General features: G+C 40.9%; 2 protein-coding genes across 3 annotated transcripts; one reads left to right on the forward strand and one right to left on the reverse strand.

Moving 5' to 3' along the window:
• Nucleotides 1-1,292: 1,292 nt before the first annotated feature.
• On the reverse strand, nucleotides 1,293-8,970 carry LOC111580003 (claudin-3-like). The gene is made up of 2 exons (XM_023287558.3): nucleotides 8,170-8,970; nucleotides 1,293-3,210 (listed from the first exon to the last, which is right to left on the reverse strand). Exons 1-2 carry the CDS (start codon nucleotides 8,658-8,660, stop codon nucleotides 2,553-2,555), a joined length of 1,149 nt encoding a protein of 382 aa, XP_023143326.2. The 5' UTR covers nucleotides 8,661-8,970; the 3' UTR covers nucleotides 1,293-2,552.
• A 6,165-nt stretch (nucleotides 8,971-15,135) lies between these two features.
• On the forward strand, nucleotides 15,136-18,937 carry LOC111579990 (claudin-4). Of its 2 annotated transcripts, none has more exons than XM_055016965.1 (2): nucleotides 15,136-15,797; nucleotides 17,791-18,937. In XM_055016965.1, exons 1-2 carry the CDS (start codon nucleotides 15,322-15,324, stop codon nucleotides 18,434-18,436), a joined length of 1,122 nt encoding a protein of 373 aa, XP_054872940.1. In that variant the 5' UTR covers nucleotides 15,136-15,321; the 3' UTR covers nucleotides 18,437-18,937. The 2 variants fall into 2 exon arrangements, with proteins under 2 accessions (XP_054872940.1, XP_023143307.1); XM_023287539.3 differs by lacking the exon at nucleotides 15,136-15,797 and adding an exon at nucleotides 17,492-17,647 and having other exon boundaries at nucleotides 17,771-18,937.
• Nucleotides 18,938-19,591: the final 654 nt, after the last annotated feature.

The raw sequence follows: 19,591 nt of genomic DNA on the forward strand, positions 1-19,591 counted from the left end.
TCAGATTACAGGAGTATGATGATGTACGTGTGCATGCAGTTGCTGGTTAATACCAGGAGAACTGTTCACTGATAAAGTACCTTTGCTTCTATTTTCAGCAGATAAGGCTGTAAAAAGTTGTGACTAAATGGTTCAAGATGCTCATGTGACCCTCCAGCATTTCCTGAGCCAGCATTAACAAGGACTGACAAGTCAGCTCAGCCTTATCTGTGTTTTAAATGATGTACCTTACCAAACACAGAAACAGCAAAATATCATTTATTATGTAATTTTTGATAATAAATTTAAAAAGTAAATTAATTCTTTACTCTTGAGGAGACAGTCTGTATTTTTTAATGTTTACCTAGATAGATAGATGTCATGATAAATGATATATGCAATAATAAAAACTATATTTTCAAAGACAACACAGGTTTAGATAAAATCCTTAATTAATTATATCTTTTTTTATAAATATATTTGCACTATTAGATTTAAATTTAACAGCTTCATCCATGAAATACAAAGGAAACATTCGAAAATGATGGTCCATTTGCAATTGTATTTTAAACTTGATGTAGAAAAAATGTAAATGTATTTTTATAAAAAGGAAATTGTATTTAAAGTTATGGGTTTTCAATGCTAGTTTATATTAGACGTACAATTTCACAGTTATTTTTGTCATTTTATTGATATTGTTCTTTCAAAAAACAAAGAATACATTTGTACAATAAAATAGTAACCAGATTTTTTTCATGTATTTATTTTGTTATTATTTTAGTTTCAATCCGACATGCACAAACACATTTACATTACTCTGACACAAGCAAGCTGCTCTTCGTTTCTTGTAATTTTCACTGCGTTGACAGCTGCAGCTCATCACTCCTCGATCAGTATCACAAGGCCACAAGCTCAGGAGCAGGTTTAAATATTTGCTTTAATACTTTTCTTTTATATTCTGCATGTAGCTTTTGGTCTGAAAGGTCACTGCTCAGGTGTCCATTTTTCTCTTCTCTCTGTGTTCTTATTGCCACTTTTTCCATTTCTCTTGTTGATTCACACAAATGTAAGCATCAGGCAACATTTTTTAGCTTATATGTTCAGCCTATCGACACCCAACTCACCTGAACATCATGGTTGGATCAGATTAACCCAGCTGGAGGCTAAACAAAGAAACCCAACTCCTGCAGCCCAACCCAACTTTCGGCTTTTCAAACTGTTTTATTTGGATTAATCCCAGTTTGTTTTGGTGGCCTCTGCTTTGTAATGCACCTCGTGTAGTATTTATTAGTATGCTAAAGAAGAGTTACACATTTTATTTGGGAATAAAAAGTAATTTTATTGAAATCTTCAACACATTTTATACTCCAGCACGACTATAAAATGCAATTTATTTTATGATGCAGCTCTAGGAACAGCATTTGAGTAAAAAAAGAAATTTATGAGCAGAATATTTTATATGGCGAAAGACAACACAAAATACATCTTGATTTGGAAACAAACATTCTCCAACAGCTGTAGATCCCTCAGGGTGACACACACACACCACACACGCACACACACACACACACACACACACACACACACATGCACACACACACACACATGCACACACACCAGAGGTCCTTTGGTTATTTGTCTGACAAACAAAAAGCCACGAAGCTTCAAACAGTAGAAAAATATACAAAAATGTTGAAAACTAACACACATTACATATCAACTTGAAACGCAAACACATTGTGGAATATTTGAACATGTAAAACACACACTTCAAATACATTTCATTACAGAAATATAAAGTCACACATACAGACACAGAAAATGTCAACTGAAACAGTCTTTTTTTGTGTTTCACCCTGTGAACTATGAGGAAAAGGATGTTTCCTGGGGCTGTAACATGGATCCATCTTTAGTTTCAGTCTCAGCAGAAACTCTCCTAAGCAAATATTACATGCAAAGCGCACACACACAGATACACACACACACGCACACACAGATGCACACACACAGATACACACACACACACACACGCACACACACACAGATGCACACACACAGATACGCACGCACACACACACACACACACAACCAAATGCATGTAAAATGAGCACTGCCTCTTCCTTGTCACTGAAATGACACAAAGCATTTCAACTGCAAGTTTCAGTGAAACACAACACCATGCAGCCGGCCAACGGACTAATGACAGAGACGCACACAAGAAGCAGGTGTTTAAATCACACAAACGCCCCAGAACTGGTTTTAAAGAAGAGATTTGTATGAATAAAACATAAGTGCATGTTGTATTTATACTAATCACTTTTTTGGCTGAATTTTCAATCGAGCAAAGGCGGACAGCAGGTTCATATTCCGTAAATATGAGCCTTTTTAACAGGATAATCGGATGCAAATGAACATGCCAACAAAAAGCAAAGCAGAAAAATGAATATTTGAACACGCCTTCATCTCGGAGTCCTTTAGAGGGATTCGCCCTGTGGTTTCAGACAGCAATAAACAACACACGCTTGTGCAACAAACTTTTTATCCTACTTTCCAAATCAATTTGTCTGTATTGTTCACACATAGTCTTTCCTGTCGTACCCTCCGCCTGCACTAGTGCTGCGTGGGGCAGAGTAGGCCATCCGTGGCGGCTTGTACTTCTTCTCTTTTGGTGGGCAGCTGCTGCACAGCATCGCCCCTCCGATCAGGAGCAGGGCGGCCGCTCCCCAGCCGATGTAGAGCGACGCCCCTAGCTCCCTCCTTTGAGCGCTGATCAGGAGGGGGCTGTAGAAATCCCGGATCACAACGCTGGCGGTCCAGGAGACAGGGATGAGGACCAGAAGGCCGGCGAGAATGAAGAAGATTCCAGCGATGATCATCACTTTGGCCTTCGAAGGCTCATCCTCGATGCAGTTGGTGCACTTGGCGCCGACGATGGAGATCATGACGCCCAGCACCCCGAGGATGATGGAGATGATGGTCATTGCCCTGGAGGCCTGCAGCTCCTGAGGCAGGGCCAGCAGTGAGTCATACACCTTGCACTGCATCTGGCCCGTGCTCTGGGTGACACAGTTCATCCACAAACCCTCCCAGATGGTCTGAGCGGTGATGATGTTGGCTCCGATGAAGGCCGACACTTTCCACATTGGCAGGGCACAAGTAACGATTGCAATGATAAATCCGAGGACTCCGAGGGCAATGCCCACGATCTCCATACCCATCGACATGTTGGCTCTTTGTCTGGTGACGGAGTGAAATTCAAATAGTGAGTCCAACACACAAAGCCGCTCAGATCACAATAAAGAGTCGCCCTGCTTTGTTGTTCAGGCGTCTGGTGAAGTGTGAGCACCTGTACGAGGGTTTGATGTAGCTGTGGGATGCTGCCACGGAAACAAGAGATCCTTTATACCTCAGGGGAGCGAGGAGGAGTCCCCTGGTGGTGACATCAGCAGGAGGCCGTCTTCATGTTAAAAAAAACAAACTCCACCTATGCACATAGAGTGGAGGAGGGGAGCTGGAGGCAGGAGAGGAGGATGCGGTGGATTCAGGGTGTGTCTGTGGGTGTGGTTTGTGGGGTTGGGGTCTTCAAAGGAAAATCAACACTTTTAAAAAGCATTTCACCTGTTTTCTAGCAGGAACTGTGTTCATCCTGACGTGAGGGATTGAATTATGATGAAAATCTGACCAAATAAATCACTGATCCGGAAGGAAATAAAAGTCATACGATGAAAAAACTTAGTCAAAAAACACCTAATATGTAATACTTTAACCATAAATCCTGACTTCAATGCAGCAGGTGACCACAGTGGAGAACAGAGGAGCTGCTTCAGCCTCTGGCTACTAAGAAAGCTTTGTTGTGTGTAAGCATACAAAACTTTAACACACACATACAGGTGCAAACACACAAACACACACTCAGGCCAAAAGCAGTTCGTCCTACTTTTATTGCTTCCTGGTTTCAGTTGCGTAGTATTTTTCTAAACAGGCAGGATTCAGTGTTAGTACAACAATCCCAAAGCTCTGCTGGAAACCGGAATAACTGCACCAAGAGCAAATATGAGAAAACATAATAGGCCAGTTCTCAGACACCTTTAGCATACAGACAGTGTGACGGTCTCAGTATCGGTTAGACTCTGACCAAACATTTCCACATGTGCCACACAAGAGCTACAGTAACCCTCCCAATAAGTTAAGAAATAATGGTCCTAAATGACACAAGATCTGCTTTAACCCTCTGAATACCAAAACCTGCAGCAGGTTTGAAAGGTGTATTTTTTTAATGCCAAAATTTCACCATATGTATTTAAACAGAGGTTGATCAAATTTTCAAATTTCAGTGAATTAATCATCAGTGACCTTCATTATGTCAAGAAATTTGACCAAATCTGAGCTTAAAATTGTGTAATATTTAATCAGAATCTTTATTATACAGAAATTCACCAAAAATAAAGTAATTGCTCTTAAAGCTGTTTTGCAAAAAAACAAAAATTCTGTAGGTCTCAGAGCAATCAGAGAAGCCATGACTGATCAGCTGTGACCAACATGCACGTCATCAAAATTCAGAGAGTTTTCAGGTGAACGGCAGGTTTAAATGAAGCACAGATGACATGAAAAGGGAAAAGGAAAATAAAACATATTTGATCAATAAAATAAATGCAGCATGGCTCAAAAATAGATTACAGAGGAGCAAGCAGTTGGAAGCATGGTGAAATATCTTAATGGCATTCTGTCAGTAGTTAAAATTTTCAATAATACCTTTTTGTACACCGAATTTTCTAATAACCATCATTAACAGATGTCCTGTACTAATTGTAAGAGAAAGTGGAATTTCCCTGAATGAGAGCCAAAATATTTATTAACTTATTATTGATTCATTCTTGGAAGCTGGTTTATTTTTCACTAAGACATCAGTGTTTTCATCAATGAATTGTAACATTTGAATAAGAGGTTTGTTCAGTGTTTTTGTCAAACATACAGGCACGTCATAAAAAAGTCCTCACAAATGTTCTTGTGTTGAGTGTGGAAATCTCACAAAGATGCAAAAACAACATACAGACAAAGTGAATGGCTGATTAGCAGCAGGGGGTTGTTTGTCATGTCATCATGAGCATCTCCATCAGACATTTTTTTTTTGTATTTATGTAACAACATGAGTCAATGTATGTCTACTGAGATCACCTGTAGGCTACAGGTGTTACCAAAACAAGTCCAGAAGCATCAACTAGGACATTTCTATATGTGGTTTGTCACCAGTGGTGGAAGCACATCAGTATCTCAGTACAGTTTTATAATAAAAATAATAATAATAACTTTATTTGTAGAGCACCTTTCAGAAGAACATTCACAAAGAGCTTTGACAGGTAGAACATAAAAAATGACAAAAATGTACAGAATGGATAGCTAATTAAAAAAGCTGGATAAAGGGCTGACACCACGTCAGGGGGTTAGGAGAGAAACCGAACAGAAAATAAAAAATAGAAGTAGATTAAGATGAGGAGGTTAGAAAGAGGGGCTACAAGCAGTAAAAATTTTAAAAGGGATAAAAAGGCAGACAGTGATAAAAGAGAAATAAAAGAGAACTTTACTGGAAGGCCAGTCTTTAAAAGTGGGTTTTAAGAAGTGATTTAAAAGAATTTACTGATTCGGCGAGCCTTATCTCCTCAGGCAGGTCGTTCCAAAGCCCAGGGGCCCTGATGGAGAAGGACTGGTCACCCTAAGATTTAAGCCTCAACTTTGGAACAACGAGGAGGGAGTTTTGAGCTTCACTTGAGTATTTCCGCTTTCAGCTGTTTCATGTTTTCAGAGGAAAACATTGTACTTTTTACACCCCAAATTTATCTGACAACTTTTCTTACTATTTGGTCGATTCAGACCAAGCTGCAACCCCTGGGGCTGATAAATGAAGCCATTGTAGAATAGTTGCAGAAGCTGCAGTTCCACAAATGACCACTCGAGGCTGCTCCAAAAGTGGGTCACTCCTTATAGAACCGCATGTGAAAAGTCAAACTTTACCGCAGATATAAACACATTTACATTCTGGCACAGAAAACAGTTTTGGTTTTCTGTCTAATTTTTCCATTCATGACAACTTTGCAGGGGCCAAATTTTCAGATAACTCCTCGGTTTAAATTGTATTTAGGCTTAAAAATATGTGCAACTAGGGGCCTCTTTGAGTGACAGGTGGATAATGTCACAGGACAGACCATCCTGTGAGCTTCAAAACTGCTGTTCAGGAAATCTGTTGGTGATGTCACGAAAGATTAGTTGGTATCTTTATATACAGTCAGTGCAGACTAATAATAAAAAATACAGCCACTTAATTAATGAAGGTGTAGTATTAGAGGTTAAGATTAGATATGACTTTATTGATACTCAAGAGGTAAACTTACAAGCTTCCTAGAAGTATATATTGTAAATTCCGGCAACATCATTAGTATGAAATAATTAGAATCCAACACTATATTATATGTTATCCTGAAATAGGTCATTGTGCTCACTTTTACTTTTGGTATTTTAAGTATACTTTGATGATAATACGTTTGTAGTGTATTTTAAGACTGGTGTTGCTTTTTACTCAGTCAGGCTCCTTTACGTTTGCAGAGGAGATTAAATTGTTTAAATTAGGTCAATATTTCCTCCTGGATGTTGAAAAAGGTTTGTTCAGTCACAGTGTTGTTCAGAAGGGCTGGAACTCATCATGTGCTGCAGTGGTGCAGAAATACTTTGACTATTCAAAGCAGGAAAAAGTTGGTATCCGTGGGCACTGAGTCAGACACAGACTTCCTTTTCCACCACGTCAGATTTGATAATGTTGATAATTTTCATGTGAAACTCTGTGGGGAAAGCGTCACAAACTTCACACAGTTTTTTTCCATGTTGTAGTTACGAAAGATCATTTACTTATTCCACATTTCTACCAATATGCTCATATACAGTGTTATTTTACTTTGAATTTCCTTTTATTATTTCTACAGAATACAGAATGTACACCTGCAGTTTATGATAGTTGGCTTTAGTATTTAAACAGTAAAGGATCATCACAATCATGTCAATCTAGTATAAATCAGACTCACGTAATGTTTTACAGTAGAAATCTTTATTACTTTGTCATTGATGTTATTTTAATCAACAGAACATTCACATTCAAAGAGTCACATGCTTCATATACACTGTATTAAAACTTTTAGAAAATATGTGGCATTTTGTCAAACACAGAAAGTTTATACAAACAAATAAGAGACATGTCACATAAAAAGAAAACACATAAAAGTTGCTAAATAAAAAAAATTCCCATACAGCAACATTAAAGGCAAAAGGAAATCTGACAGAGATAAAGCTCATAAAATCATTCAATTATTAATCACTCTAACCAAATATTGATTTTACAAAGCTTCCTTCATTCTTTGTACGGCCCTCTCCACCATTTTGACCTTCCTAAGCTCTGTTTTGCTCGGCTGTACAATGTTTTGCAGCTGCAACTCAGCTTACGTCTGTATTTAGTCAGAACATCAAGAAAAATAGTGTATAAAAACTCAGTCCAGTTCCAACAGTGTCTCTATTTGCTTTGTGAGTATAAGCACACGCTGATCAGTGCAAAGATCAGCACAATGACACACATACACAACTGATCTAAAGGTTATGAGCCCAAATAAATATACAAAATAAAGATTTACAACACCGCTTCGCTCAGCTCACACAATAAATTGAATCTTTTATCGTATTTAGTCTTTTGAAATTTAATTACCACGTCACCTTGTTCGCTTCAGACCAAATGGTAATGCGTAAACAATGTCATCAAGAAACCATGAACAGCTTCCAAATCTATTAAACAGAATCTAAAATATCTAAAAACCCAAAACACCTGGTTTGGTTCTTGTACTCTATTCTAGTAAACAATCGGTTCCAGTTAAACCAACCTGATTGTTACATTTCTGTATAAATTCCCTGCAAATATACAGATGAGCAGGATACATGTGCAGAAAGGAAGTCGTGTTTTCAGTTGTCCCCGTCCTTCACACATAGTCCCTCTTGTTGTAGGAGCTTTGAGCCACTGACCTCGGAGCAGCAGAATAAGCGCTACGGCTCTGGGGGTGGAAGCTGTACCTCATGGTTTTCTCTTCCTGCGGGGGGCAGCTGCAGCAGAGGATGGCACCCCCGATCAGCAGCAGGGCCGAGGCAGCCCAGCCCAGGTACAGCGCCGCCCCGATCTCCATCTTCTGTCCCGTGGGGATGATGGGACTGTAGAACTCGACTACGATGGTGTGTGCCGACCAGGAAACGGGCACCAGCTGGGCCAGTGCCGCTGTGATGAACGCGCCCCCGGAGGCCACCATCACCCTGGCTTTAACCGCCTCTTCCTCGATGCAGTTGGTGCACTTTGCCCCCACCATGGCGATGAGGAGCGACACCAACCCCACGATGATTGTGACGACGGTGAGCGCCCTGGCGGCCTGCAGGTCCTGAGGTAGAGCCAGCATGGAGTCGTAGACCTTGCACTGCATCTGGCCCGTGCTCTGGAACACGCAGCTCATCCACAGGCCCTCCCAGTACACCTGAGCAGTGACGATGTTGGCGCCAATGAAGGCCGAGACCCTCCACATCGGCAGGGCACAGCTGATGATACTCAGCACCCAGCCCAACACTGACAGGGAGATGCCGGCAAGCTCAAGTCCAAAAGACGCCATTGTGCACAAAAGCACTCCCTTTTACGTCCTTTTTCTTCTCTTGGTTCAAGTCAAGATAGTCCGATTTCCTTATTGTGCTTTCTTCCTTTATTTTTTTAAGAATCTTCTTTATTTTGTCCTTTAAGCTCCTCTTATTCCCCCTTTTCTCTCCACCAGGTAAACCTTCTCCTCAGGTTGCAGCTCACTCCAAAGGTGTTGGTTTTTTCCTCCACAACTGTCTGTGGCGTCTACGTGCCGCTCCGATGCTGCTTTCCTGTCGCTCTAAAGGAGCTGATGACCCTTATCTGCGTATCGTTTTATTACTAAGTGGTCTATGAGGTGACATCACTCGCCAGTCCAAACCAATCAGGTGAGTCCTGGGCGCTGGCCTCATTTAGTGCCTGGGGTGTTGGTGCTCGTTTGTGTGCTTTCTGAAATGAATGGGTGTTTTTATGGTTTAACCTTTCGCCCATGGTAGCTCTGGGTGTGTCTGCTTTATTGCTGTCAGTAGGTAATAAGTGGCCAGAGAAGACCTTGTTATGTGGTTGATGGGTGACCACATGAGACGGTAACGGATATACAAACATGCTTTTTAATAGATACGTGTGTGTAAGCGCGTGCATGTATCCAGTGTGTGTTTGCATGGAGTAGGAGTGTGTTTGAGAAAGATGGTCTAAAGGATGTTGAATCTATATCACATAACCTTTATGTTTTCTGCTACATATTTTGATTTTCATTTCAAGTTTTGATGCATTGTGTTGTAATTTTATGGCCTCATCTCAAGCATATATATATATATATATATATATATATATATATATATATATATATATATATATATATATATATATATATATATATATATATATTTTTTTTTTTTTTTTTTAACAGTTTTTATAGCAGACACATGAACCATCTCCACTGGGTGACACACAGTAAAATTTGAGTTAATGATAAACTGGACATGCTGAGAATATATTTTGTAGATGTGTAATTATGGTTTCTGTTTACCTTTGGTAGTCTTTTTTCCTTCAAAAATGAGCACAGTTTCTTTGTTTTTATGTTTTGGAGCACTGATATCATAAACTGCAGAGTGCAGTAACTTTAGGCAATAACAGTGTGATGAATGGATAAAAGGTAGAATATGACTTACATGAAAAGAATAAAATTAACAATGTGTTTGTAGGATTTTCAGTACCTTCTGTTCCTGATGCTTTGTGGCACACAGACCCAAGACCATGAAGATACAAATGTTTATAAAAGGGGTCACAGATACAGTTGATTTCTTAAAGCAGCAGGACACCTTAGTTTTTAGCAATTATTTCTCAAACTTGAAGAAAAAGTATTTTTGTTTGGGGACTAACTGAGCTGCAGATTAAAAGATATGTGATTTTCAGTCAGTGGAACCACTGAATGATTGACCAATGATTAGGTCAATGTGGTTGAAAGGCTTTATTTACTAGTTAGTAGGCTATATATTTTTTATCAGCTTTTATCAACATTTTTGTGTGGTTCTGGCAAACATTTCTAATAGGCAAAGAGTCTCAGGATTCAAATATTATCCATTTATCCATTAGCTATAACCAACTCATGCTTCGGGGGGACTGGACTCTATCCCAGCTGACACTGGATGAGAGGTGGGGAAGACCCTGGACAGACCATCAGTCCACTACAGACCTAACACAGATTTATACTCACATTCACAATTTAGAATCACCATTTAACCTGGCTTTACCAGGAGAAAACCCACACAGACTCAGGGAGAACAAGTACATAGAAAATCAATCTCAACTTATTATAAAAGCTAAAAAAATAAATAAAAATATTAATATCTTGAAACGAAAAATGAATTTGTTGAAAACCTACTGTAAACGTCCAACATTCTGGCAAATCAGCAGCAAACAGAAATCAACTGTTTGCCACAAGTTACCCACAAAGTTTGCCCGAAGGTCACTATAGGTTTTTCCACAAATCTAATTTAGACAATAAATAAATATGACTTCTGTGCAAAACTGGGTCAATATTGCCAAAGGTTATTTTCCACCAGGAAATCAGGAAACCTTGCCATTAGTGCCAGAAATCCCACTAATGACAAACGTGTTACTGAGAAGGATACTAGAAGTTTAGCACTGCTGTAATCTGTGCTGGCAAACCAGTGCTGACTCATCATTGCCAGTATGTCGCTGGAAGTTTTGCTAATAGTGGCCAACATTGAAAAACGTGTGGCAACATTTTTCTGACAAATCAACATCTTCGCTTCAAATCCCCTGCAAGTTTGCCACAAATCTGTCCCAAGCACTTTGGTTTCTTGTTTAAATGAGACCTTATGGACTCTGTTAGTGGGAGTCATAGCGTCTGGATCACTGCAGCGCCTGCTGCCACTATCACAATCTAACACACTTATCTGGTGTACGTGTCCACAGTTTTATCACACTTTGATATTAGTCTTCAGTTAAAGACAGGCTAACCCAGCAACCGCGATAAGATAAACACCAATAAAAGGTAATTCATCGAGATAGTCTTGTGTTTAGGAAGGAAACAAATCATTTACCATCAATTCAAATCTACTGATGCAGTTCACTTTTTTGTTGCCCTGCTAAAACAAGATATGACAGTACAGTTAGTGTTTGTGCAGACTATTTTCGAAGCAAGCTGCAAAAAATCCTCGTAAGCGTTTTCTTTGTTGCTGCTAAATGGTCCTATGATCACCAACTAGCTGCTAAATTTGGAAAGGGCTGTTTGTTGCTGTTAGCAAAGGATGTAGGTTTGGTCTCATCACTCGTTGGGCCTCCCAAGATGTCTGATGTTGACAGCTAAATGGTTCATGAACATATAAGATTTGTATTTATTTTATGTCTCACTTGTAGGGACCACATCATTAATTTGAAGCTTGATTGCTTTTTGGATTCAAAGGATCATTACGTTGGTGATGGCTGAGATGAGTTGAGTGTGTCGGGGAGGGGGGAGAACGAACAAGAGGGAAGGGCAGAGTGGTATTTACAGTATAGGCATATGACAGGAAGAGGGGTGATTGAGGTGTGGTCCTGCTCCTGAAGTGGTTTAAAAAGTTTTATCTCCATAAAAACTTTACACAGTCACAGAGGGAAAACTCTAGGAATCAAATTACTCTCTAGACGACAGTGTATCCAACAGGATAACTGTTACTAAACCGAAAGACACACTAATGCTGACTCAGCAGTCGGTCATGTGACCCAGTTTACTGCCGTTGAGCACAACAACGATTTGAACGTGACAAATTGGAAACAGTCTGGAAACAGGTTTCATATTGATTTGTTGTAAACTAAAGCCAGAGAGTCTGGGTTACATGCTGGTCATTACGGTCATGTTACTCGGTTTACCTATAAATCCTGCTAACCCACAGATATTTTTCCAGTGAAGTAAATTTGCTCAAAGGAGTTTCACTGCACAGTTTTATCCCCCCCACTGAAGGTGATAAATGAGTGTCAGTTAGCGGAAGGATTATCCATTTCCCTGTTGTTTACTCCCGTGTGTCAGTAGATTGGTGAGTGTGTGGGCTCTTCTTCAGCTATCATCATATCCAAGTGGGTGTGTGGAGAGGTCTTTCAGAGGGAGCGCTGTATGAATAACAGCCTTATCTACTTGGTGAACTGCCAAGTGAAATCCAGATAGGACACTGCAAGAACACTGCTCATAGTAACCTAAATACAGAATCCAAGACAGTTATAAAAAGGCCTTTCCAGGGTGGAAGCGCTGAAGGAGCTGCAAGTATCCTGAAATAAAGGCTTCTTACATTTAAGTCATGTGATGGTTGGTCTGAAAATGTAAACAGTTCAAGCTTCAGGTTGATTCAAGTTTTATGATGCAGGTAAAACTGTTGAAGGCAGGACAGGTGAAAATGCCCGGATGCCTGTTATTTAAAAAAAAAAAAAAGCAAACAAAACAAAAAGCATTTGGCCATGCACATGTTTTCAAGTATCTATTGACAATCTATTTCCTTTCTTTTCATGCTGGTCTTCTCACAGAGCGAGTCGGGGATTTCCACTGGTAAATTTTATGGGATCACTGGTCTCTTTCAGCTCTGCTCTGAAAGTTACTAAGTTTGAAGTGCTTTGAAAGAGGTCGGGAGCCTCACATTTAATGGCTGCTTAGAGATTTATGGACGTGTACGAAATGCAGTCAGATGCTCTTTGAACAGCGTCGTACTTTCACAATCATCCACACATTATTCTTCCCATTTGTTCATACAAATGTGCTGTCTGCATCATAAAAGAGTTCAAACCAAACTGCATCAAACTGACAAGGTTTTCAAAAATGTGTCAATGAGATTCCAAATTTGACGCTGTTTCATTAGGCTTCTTTGTGTTTCCTGTGAGCTACACACAGACACACACATGCAGTAAAATGACAGAAGGCTTTTGAGAAGCTGCTGCCTCCCTTTGGGCACAGCAGAGAATAGCAGACACAAGAGTCAAACGTCACAGTTCAACGTTTCTCTTTCATGTCGGTGTTGCAACACCATGACCCGTCAAATACATTGTACTTCATCACTCACTGCTCTCTCACATCTCAAACCAACTTCACATGAAATTCAAGCCGTTTTCCTGTGATCTCCTGTGAACAAAACACTCCTGTATGTTCATATACAATCAGCCTTCAGTTTGATTCACAGAACAGACTGAACAGAACAGAGCTTCTCTCAACTCCAACTTCAATCTGTAGTTCACATAATAGCTTTATATTTATCACTTGATAGTTCTGGTCCCAATAAATCATATTTGTTCTTTTGAGGAGTGTAATTCAATTCCTCAAAATGACTAAAGGCACATTTCACTGTTTCATTTGGACCATTTCTACTGGAGTCATCAAACAGAAAAGTCCATCCATTATCTCCACACCTCATTAGGGTAGCATAGGGCTGGAGCTTATCCCAGCTGAACTGGGCAAGGTAGGCAGACAGAAAGCTGAAGAGAGAGGGGGCCGACAGTTATCCGGGAATGAGGGTGACAAAAGTCCAGGTGGGACTAATGGCAGGCTGGAGACTGAAGCAGGGCAGGTGAGAATCTGGAAGGAGAACTGAGTCCATGTGGAAGAAATCCAGGAGGGGGAGAAACGGAGTCCAAGTAGCGATACGAGTCTGTGATCCAACAGGGAGTAAATGACAGAACTGACTTAAATACTGAGAGGTGGAATTGCAAACAGGTGAGTGGAGTGAGCTAATTATGACAGCTGATTCACATTGCTGCAATCAGACTGCAGGCAGGTGGAACATTCAGGAAGGAGAGACAGATGACAGGAAAAAAGGAGGGAGACAGAAGGGAGAAGGAAGAAAAGAGGAAGAAGGAGAAAGAAGGGCAGGGGCTAGAGCAGGAATCATGACATCTTTGTGGCCATGCTTGATATTTGAGTTCCACAACATGCGATTGTGTAGCATAGAGTAGCTTTACAGTGTTGTAAAACAGTGTTGCTGGTGTGCTTGAGATGCAGAAAGTGGGGAAGGATGCATGAAAACAGTTATGGGTCCTCATTGAGCTGCACGTTCTAGAAGAAAGAGTAGTGTTGAGACACATCCAAGCCATTCAAACGCAGGAAGGGATTATTTTCAAGGAGAAAAAATCCGAATATATGACCTCTGAGGGATTTAATCAATGACATGGACTTCAACGTTTAAATAAAATCACTGTCTTTCTGAAACTTCAAGCAAAAGTGCTTTTGTTGCTGAAAACAAACCACACATCTGGATTTGTACTCTGATATGAAAGCTGAAATGAAATGAATGAAATGTTGTCCATTTTTTGGGGGGAAAATATGTTTGATCATGGAAAAACCTTTCTTTCATTTGAGGTTAGTGGTCATATACAAAGTTATTTAGTATCACACAATTTGCTCTGATCATTAGTGTTTTCATTAAGGAATGGTACATGTGTAAAAAAATTCTGCCAGGGTATGTAAATTTATGAGCACAGATGTACAGTATGTCCAAACAACCAACAGTCATGCTGTAAAACTGTGGTTACGTTTCCCCTGAAACTTCTTTTACTTATTTAGTTGTGTACACCGCGTCTATTTTGACTCCAGCAGCATATCATCCATATTTTATGAATTAATAACATAGCAAAATTGCTGAGCACAAGACCGTATTTGGTGTCTGCAGTTTCCGTCAGAGTGAGTCATCCGTCATCAGTACGTCACTCCACCCACCTGCTGTTTGAGGTGAAACTTGGGGGATGGGGGAAAAAAAGGCAAGATGAACAATAGGATGTTCAGTTGCCACCTGTTTTTTTTAAATAAGATATTTATATTGTGTTGGAATTTTGTGTTTTATTGTGTCATGTCTTGCTACATGTAAAGAGGGCCAACATGTTTTCTTTTTAAGCATTTAAAGGCAGGGTGGTTGGGACAGGGTGAACAGGTTATGAACACATGGAGTTTGGGGGTGGATCTAAAGAGTAGGTCTGATGACGATGGGCTGTTTTTCTCCATGGCTCCTCCTTCAGGCATGTCTACCTGCTCTCCCCTCAATCCTCACTCATTCAGCAAACTCAACTGAGTAACAGGGAACTTGCCTCCATCTCAAAAGAAGCCAAACAACCCACAGCCTCCATCACTCCAACAACAGAATTTACACAGAGAGAGCTTTTGAGTCAGGACTTAAAAGTAGAAGAAAAAGTTTTATTTGAAGAACTCAAAGAACAAATCCACAATGGTGTCTGCTGGCTTCCAAATGCTGGGCTCGGCCCTGGGGATCATCGGATGGATTGGTGCCATCATCGTGTGCGCCCTTCCCATGTGGAAGGTCACAGCTTTCATCGGCAGCAACATCGTCACCTCGCAGACCTCCTGGGAAGGCATCTGGATGAGCTGCGTGGTCCAGAGCACCGGCCAAATGCAGTGTAAGGTCTACGACTCCATGCTGGCCCTCAGCTCGGACCTCCAGGCTGCCCGGGCCCTGGTCGTCATCTCCATTGTGGTGGGCATCATGGCCATCTTGCTGTCCGTCGCTGGGGGAAAGTGCACCAACTGTGTGGAGGATCCGTCGTCAAAGGTCAAGGTGGGCATCGCTGCTGGAGTTGTGTTCATCGTGGCCGGGGTCCTCTGCCTCATCCCTGTCTGCTGGACGGCCCACAACATCGTCCGGGACTTCCGCAACCCACTCGTGATCAGCGCCCAGAAGAGAGAGCTCGGGGCTTCACTTTACATCGGGTGGGGAGCGTCTGCTCTGATGATCATCGGAGGTGCGATGCTCTGCTGCAACTGCCCCAAGAAAGATGAAGATTCCTACACTGCCAGGTACAAAGCTGCCAGATCTGACGCCTCGGCACCACAGTCTGGGAAAGACTACGTCTGAAACAGCTCTGGGAATCAGTAAATAGCTTCCACAGAGAGACGTTTACTGGGACAAATGCACTGGTGCTGCTGGTTTGGGAGTGTTCATATGTCAAGCTGTTACTTGGTGAAAAGTCACCTCTCATGAGAGTGTTTGAAGACAGAAGCAAGAGGAGACACACCCTAAGGAGAAATTCAGCTGTATATGTTCACTACTTGTACATGAATGGTTGTTTTAATATTGTATGGATATTAGTCAATCTTTTCTTATTAGTATAAATATTCTCTAACCTCACTTTTATTTTCAAAATGCTCACTTTTGACCGTGTGTATGTGGTTTGTCTTATGAACTGTGTGTGAGATTCATTATGTGGCAGTTGTAAATAAATGTTTCTATTGTTTACAAACTTGAGCTCACTTGTTACTTTTTTTCACAGCACCTGTGTTCAACATGATTCATTCAGTGGTCTTAAAATGAAACAAATCAGTTTTTATTCGCGATCTTACGTCAGACATTGCTGTCTTGACGGTTTTAATATTATTAGGCTGACTATATTTACATTTAGTGACGCATTCACTGATGCATTATGATCAGAACAAGGATCCCTCAAAGCAGTCAGACGCATCTATTGTCTGACTTTCCAGTTGATCAGGTTTAGGTGTGGCACAAAGAAAGAGGCAAGATGGCCGGAAACTTGCTTTTGTTCAAACTGTGAGCCCACAGGCAAAGGCATTTAAAGTCTTTATTGACTATACTGATCTATTTTTATAGTATTTTTTTTCTTTTAAATGATTATTTTGTCATTTTGTCTTTATTTATATACTGCACTGGAAGGAGACAGGATGTGTGGAGGAGAGTGCAGGGGAATGGCATGTAGTTAAGGTGCAGCACTGCTCGCAGTGCTTGAACTCATTTGGTATGTGTATTAACCACTCAGCTTTAAGGTCACAGGTTTTCCATTTGCTAAGAGATTAAATATTGAAAAGCCAGAAAACATTAATTTCCCTGTTTGTATGAGTTTTTACTGAAAAGCTGATGCAGCAGTATGGGTTCCCTGTTGTAAAGTAAACATTTCCGGCCTCTAAAAGTTCCTCTATGTTAATTTTCCATGAATATGACACACAAACTCAGAGTTAATACAGTGCTGATGGTCCTGACAGCAGACAGGCAGTGTTATCAGGTTTATTTGTAATGTAAATCAAAGAACAATTAGGTGATCAGTTATCAGTTGTTTGAATAAAAGCGGCTTTTGGAGCTTTGTTAACTTTCCTTTCTTTTTTTCTTAGAAAAATACGCTTTTTGATGTGTTTTTAGGTAAACACACTGAAACAATCACTAAAGTGCAGAGTTTGTGTTTGCTCCAGGCTTGACCTAACCTCTGTGTGTGTGTGTGTGTGTGTGTGTGTGTGTGTGTGTGTGTGTGTGTGTGTGTGTGTGTGTGTGTGTGTGTGTGTGTGTTTGCGTGCACACACAGTTTGGGATCTGCAGCCATTGTTTCCACTCGTGAGGCCTTGCTGGAGGTAACAAAGCTTGAATGTGTGGGAACAATGAACAGAGAGGGAACAAGGGTTGAGGATATCAGGTCTCAGTTTTCCTTCTTTGTCTGCGAGGCAAGAAACTCCACCCTGAAAGTTCGAACCATGACAGAAGGCAGTTATCTTCTCACAGTGCATCAGAGCACAGCCAACACATCCTCAAGCAGGTGAGACGGCGGAGTACCTTAAAACCCTAAAACCAATAAACGTTGGAGTGTTTCATGTATTCAGAATCAAATAATCCTCAAAATGTGAGTGTATCTATAAGTGCGACCTTTTGTTTCTTCTAGTTTCCTGTGCCTACCTGCAGCGGTATAGGCATGGCTTCTCAGGGCCTCCAGATCATGGGCGTGCTGCTGGCCTTCATCGGCTGGCTGGGCACCATCATCACCTGCGCTCTGCCCATGTGGAGAGTCACCGCTTTCGTCGGGGCGAACATCGTCACCGCCCAGGTGATCTGGGAAGGTTTGTGGATGAACTGCGTGGTGCAGAGCACGGGGCAGATGCAGTGCAAAGTGTACGACTCCATGCTGGCTCTGCCTCAGGACCTACAAGCCGCCAGGGCCATGGTGATCATCTCTGTGATCGTTGGCGTGTTCGGAGTCCTCATGGCCATCGTGGGAGGAAAGTGCACCAACTGCATGGAGGACGAAGTGGCCAAAGCCAAAGCCTGCATCGTGTCTGGAGTGATTTTCATAATAGCAGCCCTGCTCATCATGATTCCAGTGTCGTGGTCCGCTCACGCAGTCATCAGGGACTTTTATAACCCCCTTCTGGTTGCGGCTCAAAGAAGGGAGCTCGGAGCTGCTCTTTACATCGGCTGGGGCTCCACTGGGCTGCTGCTGCTGGGAGGAGGCCTGCTCTGCAACAACTGTCCCCCGAAGGACGGCAGACCCTACATGCCTGCCAAGTTCGTCCCTGCTAGAACCATATCTTCAAATGTGGACTATGTGTGAGTGTTTTAGCTACAGTGGCTTTCTTTTTTATTATGAATCCATTTTGCTCTAAAATGTTCTTGCAGAGACTGAAGAAAACAAGAAGAAAGAAAATTACATTTCATTTCAATGTATTCTTGTTTGATTGAGAGGAATTTCTCCACTAATTTTTTAAATTTCAATCCATTTTTTTAGCATATTTTAGTGCACTGAAAACATAATGCATTTAAATGATTTTGTGGGGTGTAAACTTTGAATAGCCAGTAGTTCTACTCCTTGAATGGAGCAATGTGATGCATTCGAATAATGAACAACTGAACAAATTTATAATTAAAATTCCCTTTTGCAACTGTTGCATACGTTGCTGCTTAGAGAAACTGTGACAATCTAATCGACTGCTTATTTGAGAATGCTTTTGAAATCATTATTTTTTTATATTCACCTGTATAAGAATGTAATGGAGACTGTGGGACTTCTAAATGTCATTCAAATGCTAGAAATAAAGCTTCTTTGTTCACACTACTGCTTACTTCTTCCTTTCTTGAGTTCACTCTACACCTGCAGCCTCACTGTAATAAAACTGGAACTGCACTTCTCACGAACTTCTCACGATAAGCCGTGCAGGAATTCAGGGGAGTCGACTCCTGGGAATTTACTGTGTCTGGCTGAGATGTTTGCCATGCTGTAATCGACTGCCCTTGTATTAGGACGGTAATTTACAGTATCTGTCTCATGTAAAATGGATGTCACCGACAGAGACAACAGTTTGCTGTTTCTGCTTGGATTCATGTTGCTAAGGGACAGTTTTATATCTGCAAAGAATGGATATTTACACTTTGCCCAGTACAGCACATCTGCCAAGTCTTGTCAGGACGATATATATCTTCAACCTCTTTAATGGTTTTCTTTTTGTTTACCGTTTTTCCATTGAAACTCGTCTGACAAGAAACACAATACGCCCCTGTGATTTTTAAGCACTGTTCCTGAATTCATTGTGGCTTCTCGGCTGAAATCAGGCTGTCAAATTAACATTTCTGTTTTTCTCATCTCATAGAATGAGACAACAAAATGAACATTATCAATTTTGAAATCAGACTGGGCAGATCTTGTACATCGATGAAATGTAAAAGCATTTAAACTCATGCACTAAATTGCTATTTAACTGTAGCTGAAAGT

Source organism: Amphiprion ocellaris, chromosome 14, assembly GCF_022539595.1.
Source record: "Amphiprion ocellaris isolate individual 3 ecotype Okinawa chromosome 14, ASM2253959v1, whole genome shotgun sequence".
Lineage (NCBI taxonomy): Eukaryota > Metazoa > Chordata > Actinopteri > Pomacentridae > Amphiprion > Amphiprion ocellaris.

Excerpts from the sequence above, each read along its gene's own strand:
- LOC111580003 (XM_023287558.3), bottom strand. The coding sequence starts at position 8,660 with ATGGCGTCTTTTGGACTTGAGCTTGCCGGCATCTCCCTGTCAGTGTTG. Across the intron at positions 3,211-8,169 it reads ATGGAGATCGGGGCGGCGCT|AGCCAACATGTCGATGGGTA; the intron begins GTACCTGGGCTG and ends CACCAGACAAAG.
- LOC111579990 (XM_055016965.1), top strand. The coding sequence starts at position 15,322 with ATGGTGTCTGCTGGCTTCCAAATGCTGGGCTCGGCCCTGGGGATCATC. Across the intron at positions 15,798-17,790 it reads ATCAGCGCCCAGAAGAGAGA|CGGTATAGGCATGGCTTCTC; the intron begins GCTCGGGGCTTC and ends GCCTACCTGCAG.